This window comes from Penicillium digitatum, chromosome 1 (assembly GCF_016767815.1).
Source record: "Penicillium digitatum chromosome 1, complete sequence".
Lineage (NCBI taxonomy): Eukaryota > Fungi > Ascomycota > Eurotiomycetes > Eurotiales > Aspergillaceae > Penicillium > Penicillium digitatum.
The window spans coordinates 6,696,091-6,715,707 of record NC_089384.1 but is presented as its reverse complement, the minus strand read 5'-3'; the positions used below and the strand labels follow the sequence as shown (position 1 = coordinate 6,715,707).

Here is a 19,617-nt window from a genome sequence, read left to right as displayed (position 1 = left end):
TTGAAGGCCGGCTTAGACACTAACTGATCTTTCGAGAAGTCGGCAGTGTTTGAGAGATCTAAGGGTAAGTACCCCAGGTCTGAGGTGAATATCAAACAAAGAATTACTATACTCCTCTTGCATTTGCTAGCCCCAAACTGGAAAATTCAATGCTTCAAGTTGCCTCTAGAGGTTCTTGGTTGATAAAGTGAAATGCGAAGGCAAGTACGCCTCCGAATTTTTTGCTTCCTTCCTCGGACCTTCCTCTTTAACTCTATCAAATCGTGCCTTCTAGTAGAGTTATAACCCTAGCTATGCCATTGGCACTGCTGGCCGCCTTCTATCACGCTTCCTGGAAGCACTAGAACCAATAGATTCAATGATATGCACCGGGGTATCCAAAAATGCATGCAAGAATGTTTTAAAAAGAGGGTTAAAAAATGCAATAACAATGGCGTGAAAGAAGAGGACCAAAAATACAAGGCCTCATGAACGGTCCTTTTTTCTTTCAAGTTGTAAGGAGTACAGGACATGAAACTGAAACAAGCTTACATTAGACCACAATTTTCGAAAAGAAGATCCGTCAACCATGGTGAAAATGAGCTCCGCCAATTAAAAAGAAATAAGGATTTATTCCTTAATCATAACAGGACATCAGAGCGATCATGACTCGATGGGGAAGTAGGATAAGCAAACCAAGCCATGTGATAAACACTTTCAACACCGCATCTATCAGCTAAGTCTATTGAGCCCCATTTTTGGCAGGAAGGTGTTGAAAAGGTTCAATGGCATTTCAAGGATAAGTGCTGGCTTTTCGCTCAACGTTGTGGTATTGTTCTTTATTGACACCATATGCCATAATTTTGGATTTTTTCTTTACCCAATCAACCCCATGTTCTTGCGGAGCTCAGGGCTCACAAAACGCTGATCTCGACCTGTGAAAGTAGTCCAATAGATAATTCTTCTTATCAAAATAAGAGACCTCCTAAAGAAACCTCCTTACGGTATTTTTTACGACATGTCATCAATATCGCCTCCCTTGGGAATATAAATAAAAATGAACTGCAGCTATGTTGGAACGATCACGCCTCAACCTACTTTTCTTCTACCCACGATGAAGTACATCCAACTTGGCAGCATCCTCGCTCTATGCAGCATGGTTTTAGCGGCCACAATTCCCGATGTCCCCACAGCTGATATCATTGCCTGTATCAAGGATGGGCGAAAACCAATTGTCCCGGGCACCGCCTGTGGGCAGTTTCCATAAGGCTGCGCTCCTCATTAGCAGAAATGCGCTTGGAAAAAAGATTTGGTAGGCTCTTTCCCAGAGCTTTTGTTCCAAAACATCAACTTACGAGTCCACCAGCCGTGCTTGCAAGTGTGTTTGTCCTACCTGGCTGATCTACTCTTCTGCCTAGGTAATCTCTTTCTAACATGCAATGCACATATTTGGTTCGAAATCAGCGGACTGTGGTTGTTTGGTTGTGTGGCTCTCAATATGCTGGTCCATTTTCTGGTCACAGTCTATCTTGTCTGACTCAATATCTCAGGATCTCAGGCTGCTTCCTTCATTGACTGCGTATGTGAAGGCGAGGATTCATTTTAACATCTTTGTTTCTCGAATATATGGTGATTCTGTGGAATGCCATGTTTGTTGATTTTTCCAACTTTCAATGGTTCATTCATCTTCTTGATCTCTGGGTGAATCTCAGTTTATAGAACCGAAGAGCAAACAAGGAACTATATGTGGACCGGATAGCCAACTAGTTGACTAACTTTCGGGATATGCTTGCTTTCGCCGGGTCAAAAACAGTGACATCTACGTAATCTTAAGAGCAATAAAAGAATTTCCATAAAACTACTTTTTCTCTTTTTTCTGGAAATTTTGCCTATGGAACATGCTAGTCATCTCCAAGAGAATGTGCAATAGCTCTCTCGGCCTATCGGGACAAGGCACTGTGGAATCGGGAAGGATTCTTTTCCGTCAGGTTAAAATGATCAGGAATTTTTCCTATTTCGATTAAAAGATCCAACCGATGATTATTTTTTTCAAAAGTCAGACTCCTCTTTTACTGCGGGGGGCTCCGTGGTGATCAAACAGTCATCACCCCACACGGAGTTGCACTCGGCAAGGCTATAGTGACCTCCGAAGTATTTGGCGCGGTCTCGTACCCCGATTTGCCACTCTACCGATACCGCCTACTTAATGTACCGCCTGCCTATTGAATAACCATTGGCATCTCCATGCTTAGTCATGTGCTTGTTGTCAGCTAGTAGAACTGGCAGAATATGCAAGGCGGTATTAAGGGGTACAAATTTCCGCCCAATACTTCGGAGGTCCCACCACACAAGGCGAATACGGTCCGGTGACTTTACACTCCTCATAGAAGCTGGCCCTATGTCATTTTTTAACTAGCGAGCTTTACGTCGAATATGCAGCCTTCCATCCCTGGAACGGAAATCATCCAGCCACCAAGAGGCAGAAGCCTCATTGGTGGAACTATGTGCAAATCCACGGAGCACTTTTTAGAGACGGAGCTTCAGCCAGCTGTTCTCCACCTTCTACTATGCAGCATTTAAGCATGAAGAAATCAATGAACTCTCTTGTGTTTTATGCTGCTTGTCTGCTCTCCAACGTATTTTATGTGACAGCAAGTTTCTCTGCAATATTCGTCGAGCAAGATGTTTTTCAAGTCCTTGGCCATTGCATCGATAGGTTTTTTGGCCAAGCAGGCATCTGCGGCCTTTGGAATCACTACTAGCTCTGACTCCTATGTAATCGATGCTGGCTCAGCAAACGACCTTGTTTTTACTGTCAGCCGGACAAATTGTGACATAACATCTATCAACCACTTCGGATCCGAGCTTCAATACAAGTCAACTGGTTCTCATATCGGATCAGGTCTTGGTAGCGCAACTGTTTCGGCGACCGAGAGTGGTGAGTTGAGAAACCAGATCTCCATGGAAAAGTTTCCTGATCAATATAGGCGACTACATCAAGGTGACCTGCGAAACGTCCACCTTGACACATTACTATGTTGTCCACAAGGGAGATTCCATTATCCACATGGCAACTTACACAATTGCAGGTTAGTGCCCTTGGTGCTCAATTGTAACATCTATACTGATCATCTTCTTCAGAGCCCAGTATTGGAGAACTTCGATACATCGCCCGCCTTAATGCCGACCTGCTTCCCAACGAAGAGCCATTTGGCGATGTGTCCAACATTGGAGGTGGTACTGTTATTGAGGGAGCGGATGTGGTACGGTTCCGGTGAAGCGTTTTTTTTCAACGCAAAAAGCTAACATGCATCAGTTCTTGGTTAACGGAGAAACACGAAGCAAGTTCTACTCTAGCCAACGGTTTATTGATGACAAAATCCACTGTAAGAACACCTCTAACTAGTTTTAAGTGACTCGCAATAACACAAACAGGTGTTTCTGGAAGTGCACACCGCGTGTGCATGATCTTGAACCAATACGAAACATCTTCTGGTGGACCGTTCCATCGGTAAGCTCCCTGGCCGACATGACCTGATCCAGGCTAAAATACACTAGAGATATAAACACCAACAATGTCGGCTCTTACACTGGCCTATACTGGTATATGGTATGTGACCACTGTAGCTCACCTAAGAACGGCTTCTTACTTTGTAAAGAACTCCGGACATGTTCAGACTGAGAGCTACCGCCAGGGCCTGCATGGCCCGTACTCGATGACCTTCAGCCTGAACGGAACCCCCAGTTCCACCCTTGACACATCGTTCTTTGCCGATCTCGATATCAAAGGATACGTCGCCACATCTGCTCGAGGCTATGTTAACGGTACTGCATCTGGGGCTGACTCGACTTTCAAATGGGTGATTCACTGGTAGGTTCAATACAGCTCATACCGTGATGTGTCCATAATCTAATTCAGGATAGGAAAAACGACGTCGCACAGTACTGGACCTACACTTCGTCTTCCGGAGTTTTCACCTCCCCTGCCATGAAGCCCGGCACCTACACTATGATCTACTATCAGGGCGAATATGTCGTTGCTACCTCTTCTGTGACTGTTACTGCCGGATCAACCACGTCGAAGAGCATATCCGGGTCTGTGAAAACCGGAACAACAGTCTTCAAGATTGGAGACTGGGATGGAACGTAGGTTTATTGATTTTAATCCGCATAACCTCTATGATATTGACTGCCTTACAGACCAAACGGCTTCCGAAATGCAGCCTACCAGCTCCGCATGCATCCCTCCGACACCCGCATGTCTTCTTGGTCCCCGGGCACCTATACAGTCGGCACCTCTCTAGTTTCTGATTTCCCCATGGCTCTCTTCAAATCGGCGAATTCACCTATGATAATCAAGTTCACAGCATCCTCTTCGCAAACCGGAGCTTCAACTCTGAGAATTGGCACAACACTTTCATTTGCTTCTGGGCGGCCTCAGGTTAACGTTTGTTTAAGCCATATTCTCCAACTTCAACGCCTTGGCATGTATCTGACACTTTAGATAGGTCAACAGCTATTCTGGTCCCATTCCTTCTGCTCCAACTAACCTCAAGTCCCGTGGCGTGACTCGCGGCGCGTATAGAGGATTTGGCGAGGTTTACGACATCTCGATCCCGGCAGGAACTATCGTCGCTGGGTCTAACACTGTAAGGGATTTTGAGCTTATTCAGATGATATGGTGTTAATACGGCTTAGATCACCATCAGCGTTGCTTCTGGTAGCTCTGGAGATACTTACTTGAGTCCAAACTTTGTGAGTGCTTTTCTGATCATCTCGTCTTTTTAATGGAAGCCTAACTATCCTAATAGATCTTTGATTGCGTAGAGCTCTTCCAGTAAATGCTTCAGGCCTACAGTTGAGATTTAAAGATTAGTCTCTTTTTTTTACCCTTTTCGAGATAACCAGAATGCAAATCATCGTCTCTTGCCTGAAAACTTCCTATAGTATCTATACCCTTAAAAGGCCAAGTATAAACGCCGAATAGTAACTAGATGTCATAATAATAGACTAGAATTTAAGAAGTATCACGTGTTGATAGGAAATCTAATTCTTAAAAAAAAAATCCAAAGAAGATCGTAGTCTACCACTCAAGCCCTTGAATGGACCAATCTCCCCCCAACCCAGACAGCCTTCACATTCCGATCATCGCCACCCCAAAGCCATTTCTGAATCTTCTCCTCCCAACTCTCCGTCCCAAACAGATCAACATTCCCCACAGGACCATTCTTGACAAGATCCGCACTCCCATCACCAGGAACACCATCTAACGGGCTCTTCCCTGTCAACTTGACCCCGCCAAGCCGAATCAACTGCACATCCCACAACATCCCCATGTCAAACCCCCCGAGATCACTTGCCATATCAACGACTGCCGCTCCACCACGCGTAGCAAGATAAAGACTTTCCTCAGCAGATAATTTCTCCCATCCATCCGACCCACCCCCATTCACACCTTTCATATGATCCCTCTGCCACGCAGCCGATTGACCCAATAACCGCGAAGCAAGACAAGCCTGTCGCGCCGCCTCAAGAATACTAGGACTATACCCTCCACTAACATCTGTTCCAAGCCCAACCGTAATCCCCTCATCGAGCAGCGTCCTTACAGGACAAATCCCGGACCCCAGCGCCGAGTTCGACGCCGGACAGTGGGAGATCTTCGCCTCGCGTGCGCGGATCAGAGCGCGCTCATCCGCCGATAGATGCACCGCATGCGCGAGGATCGTGCGCGGCGTCAGCAGGTTGTATTTATCATAAACAGCGGCGTAACTGTCTGCCTCGGGGAAGAGCTCTTTAACGAGCGCGAGCTCGCTCATGTTCTCCGAGATATGTGTCTGGATATGCAGTGGGGGTGAATAGCTTGCTGCCAGTTCGCCCAGGCTCTGTAGTGCGGGTCTCGTGCATGAGGGCGCAAAGCGCGGTGTGATGATCGGCTTCACGAGCTTTCCTTCTGGGTCCAGGGTGTGGATATACTCGATTGTCTGGCGAGTTGCGACGACGGAGTCATCGGCGCTGAAGTCGCGGTAGTAGTCTACGCAGAAGTCTGTATTATCCATGCATGCGCGGCCGACGAAGGCGCGTTGGCCGCGGGTGTGGCAGAGGGATGAGAGGGCGTTGGTTGCTGGGATGTGGTTTGTTGCGTAGTATGAGGCGCAAGTTGTGCCGTGGGATAGAGTGCGAGAGATGACTTGGTCGTAGATTTTCTGGGCTAAGAGGGGTGTTTCTTGGGGATCGGTTTTGGTTTGGTGGCCTGTTCTTGGGTCTGGTGCGGACCCGAACCGTGACTCTACTGGGAATGTGTAGGTCTCTAACCAGTCTAGAAGCGTTGATGAGCCAAAAAGGCCCGCGTTTGGGTATTGCGGGGCATGGATGTGGGTGTCTGGGTTGATGTTCAGTTCGTATCGATACTTGGGCTCTGGGACTTGGTTGGACTTTGGAATTTAATGCATACCAATAAAACCGGGGAAGAAGAACTCGTTTTTTTCCTCGTTTGCGGTAACAATCCTTACTTTGATGTTCGAACCATGACCACTGACTTGCCCCTGGGCCTCAATGGTATCGATATCTACCCACCCACTCCGACTCATCAATTCAGCGAACGCAATCTCATCATTGCCATGCCAGTCCCAACCTCGAATCCGGCCATCGACAGCGCAGACCCATAATGCGCCTTGGTTGCGAGATAATTCAGGTTTGGACCCCGAGTCTGGCAGAATTGATTGAATGAATGTGCCGCGGTAGACAGTAAACGCATAATCCGTTGGCGAGCCCATGTCACTGGTAATAGAGCCCATCTTTCCGGCAAGAAAAATTAAAAAGGGGCCAATGATTGATGTAGATAGGATAAAGTTGAGGATGAATGTCTGCAGTGCATGCGCCACTCTCTAGAAAGCAACTAGATCAGAAGAATCGGCGGATATTTATAGACGACAAATGTATGTCAGCCTCCACAGTGGAAAGAAAAAGATCGAAGTATTAACTCAAAATCAACCAGAGGAGAAAAGAAGGTCAGACACATTCATATATCTGTCTTCTCGTTGATTCTGCTCACTACTTGTTGCCAAGCGAGAGGCATAGATAGGAACTATTGCCTATTAAACAGTGGGGTCCGTACAGTAGAGAATTTCAAGCTTGTTCCTGCTTGATTCGAATGTCCTTCAGAGTTTCTTCGGGACATTTGAGACCTGAATTGATAGAGTAGAGTGGATTGAAGCGGGTTGGCTGGATGATTAGGGCCATAATGGGGGGCGGGGTCGGCCGTCTCCGATGGTAATACAGGTGGGATACAGTATTTGGAGCGGGTGAGTTGAATTTCGATAGGGTAATTTAGCACAGGACAGTTTTGTAAGGTAACAGAGCCCCGATAAGGCCTTCGAAAGCCGCAAGTACAGTCCAGTATATACACAAGAAGCCAGTGTCGATTTCGATTGTTAGTTCTTGCTATTTCACTTTTTAGATGTAGTCTCGAACTGGAAAAGACTTGAACGTCTAGAAAACTCTTGATTCTTTGAATTGTATTATGCTTGGTATCCATGAATACTGGATGATCATGTTGAATCAATCTCGCCCGCGTAAGGACGTAGTCTGCAGATAGTCTTTTTCCACCGTCATCAAAAATAGGAAATGTTGAATGTATACAGAGAGAAGAGGCGGGCACTAGAAGACTGAGCCCCCAAAGAAAATAACAAAAAGCAATCAGCGCAGCATGGGTATCATAGATCTCGATAGATCTGTCTCTATTCGCTATCCTCAACAGGCCCGCAAGTGCAGAACAAGTTCTGATCACCAAAGGCGTCATCGACACGAGTCACGGTAGGCCAAAATTTCTTTTCCAAAAGCAAAGGCAACGGGTAAGCAGCCTGCTCGCGAGTGTAAGGACGATCCCACTCAGAGACAAGCAGGTCGCGCTGCGTGTGAGGGGACATCTTCAGCACATTACCCTCGCGAGGCTGGGCACCTGACTCGACCTCGCTGATCTCCTGGCGGATGGAGATCAAGGCATCGCAGAAGCGGTCGAGCTCGGCCTTGTTCTCAGACTCGGTGGGCTCGATCATGAGAGTGTTGGAGACGGGCCAGGACATGGTCGGGGCGTGGAAGCCGTAGTCCTGAAGACGCTTGGCGACATCGATGGCCTCGACACCGCAGGTTTCCTTGAAGGAGCGCAAGTCAATGATGAACTCGTGTGCGCAGCGGCCGTGGTCGTTGGTGTACAGGATCGAGTAGTAGGGCTTCAAACGGGAGAGGATGTAGTTTGCGTTGAGAAGAGTGATTTTGGTAGCGTGGGTCAGACCGCGGTCGCCCATCATGTTGATATAGTTAAAGGTGATAGGCAAGATACTAGCACTGCCCCAGGGAGCAGCGGAGATGGGAGGGGAGGAGGTATCGCCACGCTTCGACTGCAGGTATTCACTGGTAGGATGCGAGGGCAAGAAGGGACGCAGGTGTTCGCCGACACCAATGGGTCCGACACCGGGACCACCGCCACCGTGGGGGATACAGAAGGTCTTGTGGAGGTTCAGGTGGCACACGTCGGCACCAATCTCGCCCGGAGAGCAGAGACCGATTTGGGCGTTCATGTTAGCACCGTCCATGTAGACCTGGCCACCGTGCTGGTGCACCAGGCGGCAGGCTTCCTTGGCACCGGGCTCAAACACACCGAATGTGCTGGGGTAGGTAATCATGAACGCGGCCAACTCGTCCTTGTGCTTTTCGCACTTGGCCTTGAGGTCCTCCAGGTCGAGATTACCCGTCTTGGTGTCACACTTAACAGTCACAACACGCATACCAGCCATGGCAGCACTAGCCGGATTGGTACCGTGAGCAGAGACAGGGATCAAGCACAGGTTGCGCTTGGCATCACCCTTCGCCTCAAAGTACTTCTTGATGACACGAAGGCCGGCGAACTCACCCTGGGCACCCGAGTTGGGCTGCACAGTAACCTCTGCCATGCCAGTGATATCGGCCAGCTGCTGCTCCAGATCGTCAATCATCTTTGTGTAGCCCTTAGCATTCTCGGCAGGCATAAAGGGGTGAATCTGGGAGAACTCCGGCCAGGAAATAGGGATCATTTCCGTGGTAGCGTTGAGCTTCATGGTGCAAGATCCGAGGGGAATCATAGAGTGAGCCAGGGACAGATCCTTTGATTCAAGGTGGTGGATGTACCGGAGCATCTCAGTTTCGGAGTGGTAAGTGTTAAAGACAGGGTGAGTCAGGTAAGAGGAGGTACGCTCCAGGCTGGCGGGGACAGTAGTGAGCCCAAGAGTGCCATCAACCTCGACAAGAGAGACAGACTTGTGAGCGGCAAACACATTTAGAATGCCCTTCACCTCATCCCGGCCAACAGTCTCGTCCAGGGAGAGACCCACCTTGTTTCCGCCAAGACGGCGGAGGAAAACAGAGGCAGCGCGAGCCTCGGCCATGATGGCATCAGCCTCCGCGGCACTTGACAGTTCAATAGCCAGAGTATCAAACAAAACGCCACCGTCAATGCTGTTCGAGCGGACTGGGACATCATAGCCCATGCTGACAAGCTTCTCGCGCAGTAGTGAAGTCATGGACATGATACGCTGAGCAATTGACTTGAGGCCAACAGGGCCGTGGTAGATAGCATACATGGCAGTCATGTTGGCAAGCAGAGCCTGAGCAGTGCAAATGTTGCTGGTAGCCTTCTCGCGGCGAATGTGTTGCTCGCGAGTCTGCAGAGCCAGACGCAGAGCCCGGTTTCCGAGGCGGTCCTTGGACACACCAACGACACGACCAGGGACCTTGCGCTTATACTTGTCTGCACAAGCGAAGAATGCAGCGTGGGGACCGCCGAAGCCCATCGGAACACCCAGACGCTGGGCACTTCCAAAGGCAATATCAGCGCCAAACTCGCCGGGTGCCTTCAAAACGGTCAAGGCCAGCAGGTCAGTGGCCACGCTGAATGTACCACCCTGGCCGTGGATCGAGTCACTCAGAGCCTGGAAGTCGTAGATACCTCCCTCGGTATCGGGGTACTGGGCAAGGACCCCGATCAGGTGATCTTTCTGGTCCTTCACAATCTTGAAGTCATCAGCCAAAATATCTCCGATCACGAGGTTGATTCCGAATCCCTCGGCGCGGGACCGCATCACCGCAATAGTCTGGGGGTGGCAGAGGTGTGACACAACGAAGGACTTATCGGCCTTCTTCTGCTTGGAAGTGGGCATAGTGGCGAATGACATGGTCATGGCCTCGGCGGCGGCGGTAGCCTCGTCCAGAACCGAGGCATTGGCGAAAGGCAGACCAGTCAGATCAGCTGTCAGGGTCTGAAAGTTCAGCAAAGACTCCAGACGGCCCTGGCTGATCTCGGGCTGGTAGGGTGTATAGCTGGTGTACCAGGCAGGGTTCTCGAGAACATTGCGCTGGATGACGGGGGGCACAATAGTGGGGTAGTAGCCGGTTCCGATGTAAGTCTTACCGGAGATATCAATCTGCTTCCGGTAGGTGTCCAGCAGCTTGAGCATATCAGTTTCACCCAAGCCACCCTGCACACTGGAGCGGTACAGGCTGATATCGGCGTGGGGCTCGGAGACTTTAAGGTCCTTCTTGGAGAGAATGTCCTCGGGCAAGACCTGCTTCACGAAGTCATCTAAGGATGCCACTGGCGGGTCGAGCATGGCAAGCATTTCTGCTGCGGCGTCCGGAGAGGGGCCAATGTGGCGGCGGGGGAAGGTATCGAGAGGCTGGAAGATATCCTGGGGGTGGGGATCTCCATGGTCGGAGACAGAGCTAGTATAGACCCCACGACGGGTCACAGGCTGCGAGGTGTTCAATGCTCTCCGAGTATTCAATGGTGAAAATGAAGCTCGGGCAATTGTGGGCACGCGAACACGCGACCGCAGAGCAAGCTGGCGGCCGCCGCGAAGGGCAAACAGTGATGCCGCCATACTGAGACCGGAGGATAATGAGGGCTTTTATGGAAAGCACTCAACACATCCACAAGTAAGTCAGTAAATCAATGAGTTAGGAGAATGAAGAAGACAAAAGTGCCCGAACTGTAGAAAAATAATATTTATTGCCCACGCTTCATGCCTTTTTCCTGTCCGATTGTCCGATGACGGAGAACCTGTCGGGAAACTTAAAATGGCGATAAGGAATTATATGGAACCTCTCTTATCCGACCAATCATAGCTGCGACAATCTGCCAGCAGCCCCAGCTCGGCTGTTGACCGCCTTCCATACGGAGCAGACGGCCGGTTTTCCGTCGGGAAAATTGCTGTACATCTACTACACAAATTCCTCAAGGGGAAAGGCCCCGGTAGTCTCATAGCTTTCCTTGAGCTTCAGTTTAAGCGGGTTATTTAGAAAAGCATTGTAGAAAGGAAAATACCTGCCTTCGCGTTACTTTGTTGATCCCATCTAAGGCATGAATGTTTTCCCGACTCCAATTCGTATAACGGAAGGTCGCATCGCCCTTGGTCACCGATCCGCTTTCCCCGGTCCGCCTACTTTTTGCAGATCTGGAACCACAGACTCAAAGCAAGAAACATCGAGATGATCAGAATCTTTGGTGAACCAATTAGTGCACAAGCACAATTGGAGACACAGGAAGACCTACGCGATAGCGGCATACATTGCCGGTCGGTACCCAGTGCATCCTGTTCCCGGAACACCAAGCTACTCACGATACTACCGAGACCTCCGAAGCCTACAAGGGTAGCACTGGACACAGCACGCGTTCACTAACCACTCAAATTTTTCGCCTGGGATGCCATGCAAGCTGGAATATTAGTATTAGAACCGGCAACAGTAATGAACACTCCCAGGAAGCGGAGACATCGACTTGTCATCGGGTGGTTGAGGAAGTGTCATCTGGGGAGAGTTCCGACAAAGAGTCAGCTATGAGTTTACAAGGGAACTTTGACATTCCATGTCTCTTGATGCGTCGAATCTTAGATCGTGATCGGAAATGCCAAAAGTGTAATTTTCCAAGTAGAAAAGCCTTGATAATCCTGAGCTAGTGCTGGTATAACCCTGGTGCCACTAGATAGACATCGTTGCCGTATATGTCTCAAAGGTGACATTTAAAGAGATGGAAAGTGTTGAAGAGGTTAGAAAGTTCGAAACCGAATCCCAATCTCAGGTTCAATCAGTTCAATTTCATAAATCTGCTAACCCGATCGACGGTAACTTTCATCCTATTCGTCCTCTTCTTCGTCTGCTCCCAAAAGAAGCCCATCGCGCTCTACCCCATCCATTCGATCCTGTTGTCTCAGCTTTCTCACCGACACGAAAACAAAGATCACAAGCGCTGTTCTATTAACTAATCCTGCTACTGCAAAGGCAGCATGGATTGGAATTGGGTTCTCATTAAATGTTTGATGCGATGCGTCAATGCGTCAAGCCCATGCTGAGAGATATCTGGTATTTTCGAGAGACAGACGATGGCACCATACACACGACCAAACGTGGTAACGCCAAAGAATTTGGTAGTATAATTACTACAGCCAAGTTGAGCAAGTAGAACGTAGTGGTGAGTGGGAAAAGAGAACGTACGACATGGCTGAGTAATAGAGAGACTGGAGTAAGACGAAGAGTAGAAAGGTCATACAATCAGCCCAAAATGCCGGGATGGATTTCAGCACACCAATGACCGTGATGAAAAGCACAATCAGCCCAAGCATCATTGGCACACTAAGACGATCAAGTAGGTACCCAATCACGGGCGTTAAGAGAAAACCTCGTACCGGCAGTGCAACGTTGAAGAAGGCACCTGTTCTATCTGCCTCCTCGATCGATCTGAGCATGTATTCATACTGCGAGCGAATCGTTGTGATAAAGTAGTTCATGCGAATCATCAGCAGAACAGTCATCAGCGCAATCAGGATTAACCAGGGTGTAGCCATCTACCTGTACGATGGTAGGCCGTGCATTACACCCTAACCCGAGCTCGTCTGCTGGCGATCCGCGGACGCCTCATATAACGGCCATTGGAAGAGTAACACAGCAGCAGAAGCATCGAATTCACCAGTCACCAGCGCGACAATCGACCCCGCATATCTAGGAAACGCATTCGCGATCTGGAACGAAGGAACAAGTAAGAAGGTGCCAGCCGGGGCGAGGAAGGAATCCCCCGGGATATAGCCGTCGAAGCCGGGCTCATGGAATGCAAAGGACATAATGACACCGCCGATAGCAAGCAGCAGGCAGGCAATGAACCAGCAGATACGTGATCCACATCGATCTAAGATCGTGCCAACCGGAAGTGCGGAGACATCAGCTGTTGTCAAAGCAATGTACATTCAGATGCTCAACAAAACGGCCCAGGTTCAAAACAAGCTAGATGCTAGTTTCCCGCTCTGATTCGCCCGGCCTCGCCTGAATTGCCGCCACTCGTTAGGTCGAAAGCTTTTTCCTCCTATGGCCCAATTTCATCCTATCACAATTAATGTGGCCTAAAATCGTATCTTGCGAGTTGAATTGAAGTTATGGCATCCATAGCTCAACTCGGCGATCATAGATAATGCTATGTACGGATTGGCTACTTTATACTCCATAGCACACACTCTGGCAAAGTATCGTACGTCTAACCCCTGGCCCATGCACTAACATTCTAGTATCTACACAGATCTACACAGATCTCTTGGCCATCTAATACAGCCATTCCAAACAGCACTCTTTCTTAAGTAGCCATGACAGACGATTCCTGCCTCAAGACGTGGATTTTCGAGGGTGCCTTTGACGCTACAGCACCGAGGTGGTTTCAATGCCACGATATTTATCCTGCTCGAGAACCGTATCCCTATTTGCCTCTGATACTGTGTAGCTGGCAACAATATTCGGCGGGCGACAGCCTCAGGAACAGTGCGGATATTCTGCTGCTGATATCTTGTTGGAAGAACACGGAGGGGGTGGAATTATCGACGGAGCCTGGCTCTGACTTTTAAGGAATGGCTGAGAGACGCGCTTTCCTGGGTGCTCGATGAGAATCAGCTTGCCTAGCAACATGGGTAGTATTCTAAAGCTTTGCTCTCTTTTTCGCACGTTGCTACGAATCATTTCGATATTTGTTATTTGCATTTTTCGTGGGAATTTTTATGACAATACTGAGATTTTGCTACAAAGTATGGGCTATAGGCCACATTCACTACCCGTTGGGAAGCAGTAGATTCTAATGGCAAATATAGCCATCTCTGATTTGTCGAGAGGCGATCCACATGAAGTGCGAATGTCCTCCGCTCAGACTTCGAGGTCGCTTACTCATATATCAAGCCACTACGATTTTTATGGTTCCATGGGTCATGTATTCAGGGACAGGGCACGCATTTGTGAATTTACACAAGAAACGCTGGCCTTCACAATGCAAAATCAAAGAATGATGCTTGGAATGCAGCTTTTAAACCAACAGAAGGATCTGAAAGATCAGAGAGAAGAGTGAAGATGTAGAAATATAACAAATCAAGTTCGTCCTAGATGCCAAGAGTTAATGTACAAATGCCATGTTCCACCCATCTTGGGTATGACGTATGGGAGCCCGATGCCAATGACGTAGTCCTGGGGAACCCGTTAAATGTCAACTACGACCAATCTCGTTTTACCTGCTCTGCATGTATTGTCAATTGGATTTTTGGCATAGAATGCTCTTTGTTTGAAGTTCAAAGTTCCAAACACGGATAATTTGCAGGAAACCTATTTGCAACGACAACAACCAATGCACCACATGCGTTTGAAACCCACAAAGGAAAACCAAAACAGCACAATGGCCAACATATCAATTAGTGCCCCTGGCCTGAACAGTGGTGGGTTCCTTTACAATAATGGCAACAATAACGCGCGCCTATGTGTCACAGCTGAGACCGAAGACTTCGACATGGAGACCATAAGAAATTGGCAGGAGGAAGGATTCGACGTCCTATACCTCCCTTATAACGGCGGAGGAAAAGACTACGCTCGCCGGTTACAGTCTGTTAAGGATGGGCTTGGTGTAGGCGAAAACTACGCCGTGATTGGTATGTACAGGACAAGAGACTGTTACTAAATTCCATCAACTCCGAATGGCAAAATAAACAACCTAATTTCAAGCTTATGGCGACGCTGCAGACTACTGTCTCGATTATTATATCAATTCCGTCAATGCCAGTCGACTCTGTGCACTGGTTGCCTATTACCCCAGCTTGATCCCTGATACGCGATCGCGTTTCCCTCTCTCGCTCCATGTCCTCGTGCACTTGGCAGGCGAGACTGTCGATGTACTTGTTCAGCCCGTCGCACTAGGCTTGCAGGGGAAAAAGCGCCGCCAGACGCGGCCAATCAACACAGGTATCGGGACTGGGGAGCGTTTGGACCTGGCGTACCCGGCGTTTACCTATGGTAATGCCATGCCCGGGTTTGCGGAGACGGACCTAGAGGAATACGATCGTCTATCGGCGGAGCTAGCTTGGTCGCGGACTTTGAAGGTTCTGCGGAAGGGGTATTCCAGAGATCCGGATTACGAGCAGCGATACGAGCAGCACGTGGAGGGTAAGTTTCAGATGCAAAACAATCAAAGCAATAGAGCGATGGCAGGCTAATGCTTTGTTAGGCAAATTTTTTTTCGCCGAACGTCAGGAAAACTATGGATGGCTACGTCCAACACAAAACCCCTGGTGTCACTTACACGCCGACAATCAGCGGTGGGATCGGCAAAAATGGCTTGCGTCATTTCTATGAACACTACTTCATAGACAAACTGCCCCCGTCCATGCGCCTCCGACTGCTATCGCGTACCACAGGAACCGATCGCATTGTAGATGAGCTATATGTGAGCTATGAGCACACACAGGAGGTTCCATGGATGCTACCGGGTGTCCCACCGACAAACAAGCGAGTTGAGGTCATCCTCGTGAGCATTGTCAGTGTACGCGCCGGGCGTCTTTACTCCGAGCACGTATACTGGGACCAGGCTAGCGTTCTCGTTCAAATTGGTCTTCTGGATCCCAAGCTGCTGCCAGACGGAGTCCATGGCGTCGACCGACTGCCCGTTGTTGGACGTGAAGCAGCTCGTCGCATCCTCCATGAGGATACAGAGCTTGAACAGGAAGACTACCATAACAAGATGATACGTCGTGCGCGTGCTCGCGCTAGAAGGAGCATAAATCAGAGCTCCCGCATGCCGCAGGCCGGCGATGAGTCTGGTGCTGACTTGAAGCGTGAGGCGGAACAGTTGTTGCCTGACAGGAGTCGGAATAAAGGCAAGGCGGTTCAGAAAACCAAGCCTGCAAGTCTGCAACGAGAAGCCGAGGACGCCGATGAGCATGATGATAATGACGGCGCTGATACAGAAACAGAGTTTAGTGTCAAAACTAGGTCTGAACCTGGCAATCGGGCTGCCCATGTCGAGGATGGGGTAGATGACAGTGCTGGGAACGGGTCTAGACAGACCTGAATTCCCGCATATACTTCTCTTTTTCGAGATAACCACGAATAAACGCCCATGGCCCTTGGTCTGTCTCTAAGGGATATCAAATCGACGATTGATAAATTGAGTTGGGAAAATCCTTTCGATTTTTTAGGTGGCTGTTTTATGATTACAAGCGGTTTTATGCATGTCAATCTCTTCTGTTTAGCATTAATGGTTGTCACTATTGTTGAAATGATAATGAATGCGATATGTATGTTCGGACAGATATTGCAATAATTGAGTTGAACCTTGAAGCTCCACGATAGTAAACTTCGGCATCAAATTGCCGGCGAAACCATATTCCGGTGTGGGATAAGCATAGGCCGGTTCCAAGGTTATGGTAAATGTCAGACCAATGACACTCTCACACCCCTGGGCATGTACACAAAAATCAGTCAACTACCAACTTATCGTATAAAGCAACCTTGGGGAAGATCCGGTGCTTCCACTTTGGGGGTCGAGGCAAGCCGCTTTTCAGTTACCGCACATCTATATAGTGCTGACGTCGACCTCTTCATGTAGGATATGCACTTCCGCGATTGATTCAAGGGAAATTATCGACAAAATCCAAAATTTTATGCGTCAAGTTATCCCCGAAATGTGTTCCTAGCAACTCAAAGACGCATCTCTACGCAATCCCACCTCGGCTCGCCCTGGCCAAAAAGATGCGGCGGCGTTCACACTTCCAGACCGGTCGTAAGCCTCTAGGTCATCATGGCTTCAAACTTGACGAGACGCATGTCACTGGCCCAGTCCCCTTCCTAAATCCCACTTCTGCACTCTACGAACCAACCCAACAGCGAGAAAACACTCATGCATTCCCACGAATCGAGCGTCTATGGCGATCACGCGACAACAGGAAGGGCCGACATGCGGTTCGCGTCGATACAGAGGCCTTACCCCTTGAAATGGGATTGAAAGCACCGCGACTGACGCGATCCATTCCAGCAGTGGTCCAGATCTTTCTCCAGATGGTGACCTACGTCCCTTATTGGGACGTGTCATATCTAGTCGCCATGAGCTTCACTGTCGGATCCGCGGTCTTCATTGTCAATGGGTTCTTCGTGTGGTTACCACTTGTGAACAAGAGGACCGAGTTTCATGGTGAAATTACCGTTGCGGGCGGTTGGACGGCTTTCGTCGGCGCAACTATATTTGAAGTCGGGGGTGTCTTGCTGCTTCTTGAAGCTTTCAACACCAATCATACTGGATGTTTTGGCTGGGCACTTGAGAGCGTTCTCGAGAAGACTATCGAGGATGGGATTTCTCATCGTGCGGTGAATGAGCTCAGGCCGGTGGCCTCGAAATGTGAGCATCATCATGCGAACCGGAAGTCGTTTCTCCGGGAAAATCACTATCATGCCAGTGACAACGCCCACTCTCAGCGGGATAAAACTGGTTTTGTCACTTCATCGACAGATGGTAGGTTATTCCGATGGATTCCGTCGATGTCGGAATTGCGCACGCATTTCTTTCATGAAATTGGCTTTTTATCTTCTTTTATCTTGTTTGTAAGTGCAACGATCTTCTGGGTTGGTGCAATTGTTGGCATTCCTTGTATCTTTAACCACATGAGTAAGGGGCTCATTTATGGCCTCTACTGGGGTACCACGACTCTTGGTGGGGTGGGATTCACTCTGAGTTCACTTTTGTCCATGCTTGAGACACAGTCAAAGTGGTACCTTCCTGCTTGGCATGTTCTGGGCTGGCACATTGGACTCTGGAATTTAATTGGCAGTGTTGGATTTACTCTTTGTGCTGCACTAGGGCCAGCGAGTAGTCACTCTGGCGTGAATTATGAATCATCACTCGCTACATTTTGGGGCTCGATAGCCTTCACGATAGGATCTATGATCCAGTGGTATGAGAGTTTGCAGAAACATCCTGTTGAGAAGAAGTGAAGCAAATCTTGAGTCGGCATGCATGGGAACTGTAAGTGGACTTATAGATTGACTCAGTCGACATTACTTGTCACTAGCTGTACCTATCAGAATACACACGAAAACAAATGTTTATGGTCAACAAGGCTCGACAGATGGGCTTTTCTCTTCGGCATAAGAAGCAATTTTAACACAAATAAGCTGCAATTTGAGCAACGTGAGTAGCAGGGATAGAGGATTTGGTAGAGCAATCAAAGGTTATATTTAAAAAGATCTCTTGCACAATCTCTACCGCCTTCGCCTACATCTAGAAAGACATCTAAAAAGACATCAAAGAATTCCTATAACAACGTACAATAGATGATAAAACAGAGCTATGTACGGCAGCCGATTTGGACCAAATTTGACAATGGAGTTTCTGCCATGCAGAAACTTACAAATCGCCGCTAATAGAACCATACAATACTAGAAAATTGCATAGTATAGTTACACCATAGATCTATTTCTATTAACATTAATGGGGTTTCGAATCCGAACCCCATAAATGTGAAGAGCAACACCGAGGTTGACCTTTACTATGATTCTTCTGGAGTTCTCTTTAACCTCAACTGGGGGTTTTAAGCTGGGTGTGTAAATCAACTTGGATTTTGGTCTTTTCGGAGGTCTAGCGAGAGGCCTCCTTCAGTGATGGTCACATTTGTAGAGTGTGTAAAGGGTCTATAGACCCAAATTAGTTCATCTTTCACAACGATAAGAGCTTTTTTATAAGTTAATGACACAGTCAGCGTTTAACCTAGTAGCATTAAGAGGCTGTCAAGTGAAGTTGTCACCAATAAGATTCTCGCGGAATGATCACCGGCCAACCTCACGCACTACTGTCACCAATCATTTTGACATTGCCATTTCTTTTTGCATAATGGGCGAGTAGAAGGAGATTGTTCATTGGTTTGCCAGCATTTGCCAGCCTTTCTAGAGGGATTAGCCATTCATTGGAATGTATAGGGGACTTCCACATACCACGCATGATCTTAGATCGACATCAAATGAGCCTTTTGGGACTGGAATGTGCGACCAGACAGCCGATTGAGAGAAGGTTAGATTAAAGGACACTTGCCAGCCCCTAATTATGATGCAGAGGTTCCATTAGACGCGTTTCACTTGTAGCGTCACAGTCATTCCAGTCATTCTTCCCCGCCATCCCATTACCGCAGTACAGCAAATATTGGAATGATCAAGACGATAGGGTCTCTATTTAAATGCTAGTAGTAGATGAGCATCCTAATTTGTTTACCTGTCGCCAGAACACAATTCAATTATCACAAACTTTCCAAGCCCACGGGAATCAAAGTCCAT

At 48.4% G+C, this 19,617-nt stretch overlaps 7 protein-coding genes across 7 annotated transcripts; 3 read left to right on the top strand and 4 right to left on the bottom strand.

Annotated features, from left to right (window-relative positions):
- Positions 1–2,661: 2,661 nt before the first annotated feature.
- Positions 2,662–4,820, top strand: Pdw03_4665 (Glycoside hydrolase-type carbohydrate-binding; the record flags this gene model as incomplete). Its single annotated transcript, XM_066100799.1, has 12 exons — positions 2,662–2,917; positions 2,967–3,068; positions 3,121–3,242; positions 3,296–3,365; positions 3,415–3,490; positions 3,538–3,589; positions 3,639–3,850; positions 3,904–4,125; positions 4,180–4,426; positions 4,488–4,628; positions 4,678–4,734; positions 4,791–4,820. The coding sequence occupies 12 exons, from the start codon at positions 2,662–2,664 to the stop codon at positions 4,818–4,820; spliced, it is 1,587 nt and encodes a 528-aa protein (XP_065956199.1).
- A 249-nt stretch (positions 4,821–5,069) lies between these two features.
- Pdw03_4664 (Chlorohydrolase family protein) lies at positions 5,070–6,776 on the bottom strand (the record flags this gene model as incomplete). Its single annotated transcript, XM_014675441.1, has 2 exons — positions 5,070–6,361; positions 6,434–6,776. The coding sequence occupies 2 exons, from the start codon at positions 6,774–6,776 to the stop codon at positions 5,070–5,072; spliced, it is 1,635 nt and encodes a 544-aa protein (XP_014530927.1).
- A 942-nt stretch (positions 6,777–7,718) lies between these two features.
- Pdw03_4663 (Glycine dehydrogenase) lies at positions 7,719–10,892 on the bottom strand (the record flags this gene model as incomplete). Its single annotated transcript, XM_014675442.1, has 1 exon — positions 7,719–10,892. The coding sequence occupies one exon, from the start codon at positions 10,890–10,892 to the stop codon at positions 7,719–7,721; it is 3,174 nt and encodes a 1,057-aa protein (XP_014530928.1).
- Positions 10,893–12,277: 1,385 nt separating this feature from the next.
- Positions 12,278–12,851, bottom strand: Pdw03_4662 (Major facilitator superfamily domain, general substrate transporter; the record flags this gene model as incomplete). Its single annotated transcript, XM_066100798.1, has 2 exons — positions 12,278–12,446; positions 12,502–12,851. The coding sequence occupies 2 exons, from the start codon at positions 12,849–12,851 to the stop codon at positions 12,278–12,280; spliced, it is 519 nt and encodes a 172-aa protein (XP_065956198.1).
- Positions 12,852–12,884: 33 nt separating this feature from the next.
- Pdw03_4661 (Major facilitator superfamily domain, general substrate transporter) lies at positions 12,885–13,247 on the bottom strand (the record flags this gene model as incomplete). Its single annotated transcript, XM_066100797.1, has 1 exon — positions 12,885–13,247. The coding sequence occupies one exon, from the start codon at positions 13,245–13,247 to the stop codon at positions 12,885–12,887; it is 363 nt and encodes a 120-aa protein (XP_065956197.1).
- Positions 13,248–14,704: 1,457 nt separating this feature from the next.
- Pdw03_4660 (Dienelactone hydrolase) lies at positions 14,705–16,369 on the top strand (the record flags this gene model as incomplete). The annotated part of the gene is made up of 5 exons (XM_066100796.1): positions 14,705–14,744; positions 14,796–14,954; positions 15,028–15,465; positions 15,527–15,592; positions 15,669–16,369. 5 exons carry the CDS (start codon positions 14,705–14,707, stop codon positions 16,367–16,369), a joined length of 1,404 nt encoding a protein of 467 aa, XP_065956196.1.
- A 680-nt stretch (positions 16,370–17,049) lies between these two features.
- On the top strand, positions 17,050–18,285 carry Pdw03_4659 (Integral membrane protein; the record flags this gene model as incomplete). Its single annotated transcript, XM_014675444.1, has 1 exon — positions 17,050–18,285. One exon carries the CDS (start codon positions 17,050–17,052, stop codon positions 18,283–18,285), a length of 1,236 nt encoding a protein of 411 aa, XP_014530930.1.
- Positions 18,286–19,617: the final 1,332 nt, after the last annotated feature.